General features: G+C 44.9%; 1 protein-coding gene across 1 annotated transcript in view; it reads left to right on the top strand.

Moving 5' to 3' along the window:
* Positions 1-6,717, top strand: part of PLEK2 (pleckstrin 2) — a 26,935-nt gene that overhangs the window by 6,805 nt on the left and 13,413 nt on the right. Inside the window, exon 2 of the mRNA XM_003797382.3 lies at positions 2,267-2,431. Within this exon, the coding sequence (XP_003797430.1) occupies positions 2,267-2,431 (165 nt within the window). The remainder of the gene's footprint in view (positions 1-2,266; positions 2,432-6,717) is intronic.

Raw genomic sequence — 6,717 nt, forward strand, 5'->3', positions numbered from 1 at the left:
AGCTGGGCATTGTGGCAGGCACCTGTGGTCCCAGCTACTTGGGAGGCAGAGGCAGGAGAATCACTTGAGCCTAGGAGTTGGAGGTTGCTGTGAGCAGTGATGCTACGGCACTCTACCCAGGGCGATGGCTTGAGGCTCTGTCTCAGGGGGGAAAAAAAAAGAAAAGAAATATTTAGGTATTAGAAATACTAGAAATACTTAGATACTAGGAATTCTAAATACTAGAAATATTTCTAAAATGCTACTCAAAATTATTTACTTTTTTTTTTTTTTTTTGAGACAGAGTCTCAAGCTCTCACCCTGGGTAGAGTGCTATGGCATCACAGCTCACAGCAACCTCAAACTCTTGGGCTGAAGTGATTCTCTTGCCTCAGCCTCCCAGGTAGCTGGGACTATAGGCACCTGCCACAATGCCCAGATATTTTTAGAGACAGGGTCTCACTCTTGCTCAGGCTGGTCTCGAATCCTCACTTGAAAATCCCCCAAACTACCCTTCTTTTCATGCCTGTCAACCTGGCTAGATAAGACTGTTAGGGTCCCTAGCACTGGCAGACTATTTGTGGCTTCACCTTTACCAATTGCTTATCTCCTTTGACTGGTAATAGTCTTGCTAGGAATCTAAACTAAAGGAAAATGTAGGAGATACAAGTAAAAGTTTACATGCAAGGATATTCAATCCAGAATTGTTTATAATAGTGAAAAAATGAAACAAACTTAGTTACAAACAATAGGCAATTATCAAGTAAATTATGCATCTGTATAGTGGTTATTAAATAGTATGGTTTAGCCGAGCATGATGACTCGCAGGTGTAGTCCCAGCAACTTGAGAGGCTGAGGCAGGATGATTGCTTGAGGCCAAGAGTTTGACACCTGCCTGGGCAACATAGTGAGACCCCATCTGTAAAATATATATGTACTACACTTGATCTTAGCCAGAAGGCTGAGAAGTGATAAAATGTGTATATGTGTGTATGTGTGTGTGTGTGTATTTTTTTTTTTTTTTGAGATAGAGTCTCACTTTGTCACTCCTGGTAGAATGTTGTGGTGTCATGGCTCACAGCAACCTCAAATTCTTGGGCTCAAGTGTTCCTCTTGCCTCAAAGTATCCGGGACTACAGGCATGTGCAACAACATCTGGCTATTTTTTAGAGTTGGAGTCTTGCTGTGGCTCAGGCTGTGGTCTCCAACTCCTGAACTCTAGGGATCCACTCGCCTTGGCCTCCCAGAATGCTGGGATTACAGACGTGAGCCATCGCACCTGGACATAAATATATATACATTTTAAAGAAATTTAATGATATGAGAAGATGCTTAGAAGACTAAACAAAACAAAAACTAGAAAATAAAACTGTAGGTGGCGCCCGTAGCTCAGTGGGTTGGGCACCAGCCACATACACTGAAGCTGGCAGGTTCAAACCAGCCTGGACCAGCTAAAACAACAATGACAACTGCAACAAAAAAAATAGCCAAGCATTGTGGCAGGAGCCTGTAGTCCCAGCTACTAGAGAGGCTAAGGCAAGAGAATTGCTTCAGCCCAAGAGTTTGAGGTTGCTATGAGCTATGATGCCATGGTACTCTACGGAAGGTGACAGAGTAAGACTCTGTCTCAATTGAAAAAAACAAAAAACCTGTAAGTAAAATGGGCTTAATTTAAAGAAAAACAGAATGTAAAAACTAAAGGGAAAAAACTTAAAGAAAATATAAAATATTGACAGTGACTATCTCCTAGTAGTAGGATTACAGGTGAGTGATTTTCTGCCCTTTTTACTTTGCAGTTTCTGTCAAGGTTTATAACCAGAAAAAAAGTCAAAAGGTCTTTGCTATACATTCATAAAAAATGACAGAGAGGGCTCGGCGCCTATAGCTCAACCGGCTAAGGCGCCAGCCACGTACACCTAAGGTGGCGGGTTCGAATCCCCAGCCCGGACCCGCCAAACAACAATGATGGCTGCAACCAAAAAATAGCTGGGCGTTGTGGCGGGCGCCTGTGGTCCCAGCTACTTGGGAGGCGGAGGCAAGAGACTCGCTTGAGCCCAGGAGTTGGAGGTTGCTGTGAGCTGTAATGCCACGGCACTCTACCCAGGGGGACAGCTTGAGGCTCTGTCTCAGAAAAAAAAAAAAAAAAATGACAGAGAGATCTTGACAAAAATACTGTTTTCTTCCTTGTTGGAGAGTCATTTCCATGGCACAGCCTGGTTACCTGTGCCCACAGACACCTCTCCTCCCCTCGACTGCCTCAGCTCAGAGCTTTCCTGTCTGCTCCTAGGGCCACATTGTCCACAACTGGAAGGCGCGGTGGTTCATCCTTCGGCAGAACACTCTGGTGTACTACAAGCTTGAAGGGGGTCGGAAGGTGACCCCTCCCAAGGGCCGCATCCTCCTGGATGGCTGTACGATCACCTGCCCCTGCCTAGAGTATGAAAACAGACCGGTAAGTGAAGGTCCCTATTTCTGGCCTCCTTCCTACTCCAGGCCATTTCTACCCTGGCCTCTTTAGGGAAGGTGGCATGGGTATTGGGGGTAAATGGGAAGAGCTCAGAGTTATCATTGAGTTGGACACATACTTGGATTCAAATTCCAGCTCTACCATGTACCAGGTGTGCAATCTTGGGCAAGTAGTTACAAGTCCCTGAGCCTTTGCACCTTATCTATTAAATGGGCTGAAATAATTACACCTGAGCATCTTGCATGGTCTAGCAAAACACTTTGTAGGTTAGGAGGTAAGCGCTGCAGTGTGCAATTACTGCTGTCTTGGAGTTCAGTATGATGACTTTCATTCCCTGAAGCGGGGTGCATGTTCCAGTACCAGGGGCAGCTTCAACCCCATCACCAGAAAAGCCTGTCAGTTAAACCTGTCCTGAAGATCCATTGTGTGCCAAGAAATTTGCTAGGCATGGAGGAGGCAAGGAAGAAAATGGTAACATTGCTTCTTCATGGAGTTAATCATCTTAGGGCAAGGGTCAATTGAAAAACATTTAGGATTCCAAACAATAGTATAAATATCATGAATGCAGAGAATACTTTATCCCTGAAGAGGAGGAAAACATTGTGTTAGGCTGCCTGGGACAGGTGCAGCTTCAGAAATAGAGATGTGGGCAAAGATGGAACCAGGAGAAAGGCAGACATTCTGGATAGGTGATGTGTCCTGAGCAAGAGTAAGAAGAGCATATGGGGAGAGACAGGGATGGCTTTTGGGGAAAAGAGCAGCCAGTGTGGCCCAAGGGGAAAGTTCAGAAGGAGTGATAGGAGGTTGGTTTGGGCCAGATGGAGATAATGAAGAACCACTGAAGGTTTTGAGTGAGACAATGGAATGACGAAAACTCTATTAGGAAGACTAAAGTGAGGAACTGATCATGGTTACTACTGAGTTTTCTAGGTCTATAATCAAGGGTTCATACTAGTTTCTTCTTTGACTTTTCCATGTCTTCTTTGTGAGGAGAGACTGGAGATAGTGAAGTCAATTAAGGAACCTTTTAAGTACATATATGTATATATATGTGTGTGTGTGTGTGTGTTTTTTTTTTTTTTTTTTTGAGACACAGTCTCACTCTGTTGCCCTGGGTAGAGTTCAGTTCTGTGGCTTCATAGCTCACAGCAACCTCCAACTCCTGGGCTCAAGTGATCTCCTTGTCTCAGCCTCCTGATTGGCTGGGAATACAGGTACCAGCCACAATAGCTGTTTTTAGTAGGAAAAAACCACTCTTGCTCAGGCTGGTCTTGAACTCCTGAACTCAGGCAACCCTCCCACCTTGGTTTCCCAGAGTGCTAGGATTACAGGCATGAGCCACTGTGCTCAGCCAGTACAAGAAAAATTAATTATGGGGCAGTTGGTTATGTGGTTCAGTGGGTAGGGTGCTGGCCCCATATATTGAGGGTGGTGGGTTTGAGCCCAGGCCCAGCCAAACTGCAACAAAAAATAGCCGGGTATTGTGGTGGGCCTCTGTAGTCCCAGCTACTCAGGAGGCTGAGGCAAGAGAATCACCTAAGCCCAAGAGTTGGAGGTTGCTATGAGCTGTGATGCCACAGTATTCTACTGAGGACGATAAAGTGAAACTCTGTCTCTAAAAAAAAAAAATTATGGTCAATTCTGGGTGGTGGGTTTATTAGCATTTATTATGTTAAACTCTGTACTCTGCAGTAGTTTTAAACTCTTTTCAAATAAGAAAACAAAAGAACCTATTCAAATAATCTAGGGGTGAGACATGGTGGCTCATGTCTATAATCCCAGCACTTTGGGAGGCTGAGGCAGGAGGATCACTTGAAGCTGATCACTTTGAGACCAGCCTGGGCAACATAGCAAGATCCTATCTCTACAAAAAAAATTAAAAATTAGCCTATAGTGACACGAGCCCAGGAGTTTGAGGCTGCAGTGAGCTATGATTGCACCACTGGATTCCAGCCTGAGTGACAGAGTGAGACCCTGTCTCCAATCCCAAACATCTAGGCACAAAGTAAAGCAAAAGGAAGGGATAAACATGAGAAAGCATTACAAAAGAAATGTTGGCAGGACCTGGTCACTGACTGGATGTTGAGGGGAAGGGAGAGGGAGGCATTAAATGTCACGCTAGTCTAAGAGGCTACACTAATAAAATGTCCTTTGATTATTTCCATTGCTGACCTGGAAGTGCTGCTGTTAACATGTGAGAAGTTAGGCGATAGTGACTTTTTGTTAGGGTGACAGCAAGACTGTCACTAGAAGATGCTGAGACTGGGAAAGGACTGACTGAGTCCTTTTGCTTTTTTTTTTTTTTAAACTAATTATTTTTTATTAAATCATAACTTTGTACATTGATGTATTTATGGGGTTCAGGGTACTGCTTCAGTATACAATGTGAAATGTTTACATTGAACTAAGTAACACATCCATCACAATTATACTCATTTCTTAATAGTTTTGAAATGTACCATTGCATCATGCACATTAGGTGAGGTCCCCCGAAATACCCTCCCTCCTCCTATATCCCCTAATCTTCTTGTTTTTAACTTTTTTTTTTTTTTTTGAGACAGAGTCTCACATTATCACCCTTGGTAAAGTGCCATGACATCATAGCTCACAGCCACCTCAAACTCAAACTCTTGGGCTCAAGTGATCCTCTTGTCTCAGCCTCCCAAGTAGCTGAGACTATAGGCATCCGCCACAACGCCTGGCTGTTTTTTAGAGCTGGGGGTCTTGCTTTGCTCAGGCTGGTCTCGAACTCAGGAGCTCAAGCAATCCACCTGCCTTGGCCTCCCAGAGTGCTAGCCCTTGTTGTTAGTTTAGATGAGAAATACTGGTTAAGTTTGCAAGCAAAACAAACTGAGAGCTAATACTTAGAATAAGAACAAAGTAGAATGTTTCTTGTTTTTCAACAGACATGCGAGGCCCAGTTTGCTCAGATGACATTTAGTATTAGGTCAGGGTGCAGAATACCCCAACTGGGCCCCTCAAACCATAAATGTGTATTTAAAGCAGTGGGCCTCAACCCTCCTAATGCTGCAACCCTTTAATATAGTTCTTCTTGTTGTGGTGACCCCCACCCATAAAATTATTTTCCTTGCTACTTCATAACTGTAATTTTGCTACTGTTATGAATCATAATGTAAATATCTGATATGAGGGATGGTCCTAGGCGATTCCTGTGAAAGGGTAATTCGACCCCCAAAGGGGTCGTGACCCACAGGTTGAAAACCACTGATTTAAAAGATAGAGATGTGGCGTACATGAAAAAGACCGTCTATTGGTAGACGGAGTGTGCGTCTACAGTGCCTGTGGCTGCCCACTGCCAGTGTGACCAACCACTGGCTGCGGCCGCCCATGCCGCACTGTGTCCCTTAGGCCTTTCCTGGAGTAGCGTGTTGCAGTCCACAGTCGTATGCTGGGGGCTTTTTTGTTTATTTTTGTTTTTATTTGTATTTTATTTATTTATTTATTTACTTTTTGAGACAGAGCCTTAAGCTGTCGCCCTGGGTAGAGTGCCGTGACATCATAGCTCACAGCAACCTCCAACTCCTGGGCTTAAGCGATTCTCTTACCTCAGCCTCCCAAGTAGCTAGGACTACAGGAGCCTGCCACAGCACCTGGCTATTTTCTGGTTGTAGTTGTCATTGTTGTTTGGCAGGCCCGGGCCGGATTCGAACCCACCAGCTCTGGTATATGTGGCTGGCGCCTTAGTCACGTGAGCTACAGGCACTGAGCCATATTTTTGTTTTTATTTTTAAGAGACAGGGTCTCACTGGAATGCAGTGATATGATCATAGCTCATCACACTCACACTCCTGGGCTCAAGTGATCCTCCCACCTCAGCCTCCTGCGTAGCTCTCACGGGTTGTATTTCGTGAGACCGTCGCCCACGTGCAGTATGTTTGGCAGAGAGTGAACTGGTTGAGAAAGTGCTTAAACTGTGTCACATGAGGCGCATGTGAAGGACTTGAGGATGCTTTTATTTATTTATTTATTTATTTTTTGAGACAGAGCTTAAAGCTATCCCCCTGGGTAGAGTGCCATGGCATCACAGCTTACAGCAACCTCCAACTCGGGCTCAAGCGAGTCTCCTGCCTCTGCCTCCCAAGTAGCTGGGACCACAGGCGCCCACCACAACACCTTGCTATTTCTTGGTTGCAGCTGTCATAGTTGTTTGGCGGGCCTGGGCTGGATTCTAACCCGCCACCTTAGGTGTATGTGTCTGGCACCTTAGCCACTTGAGCCACAGGCGCTGAGCCTTGAGGATGCTTTTAGAT

This window comes from Otolemur garnettii, unplaced genomic scaffold (genome assembly GCF_000181295.1).
Source record: "Otolemur garnettii isolate 467f Iridium unplaced genomic scaffold, OtoGar3 scaffold00115, whole genome shotgun sequence".
NCBI classification, from domain to species: domain Eukaryota; kingdom Metazoa; phylum Chordata; class Mammalia; order Primates; family Galagidae; genus Otolemur; species Otolemur garnettii.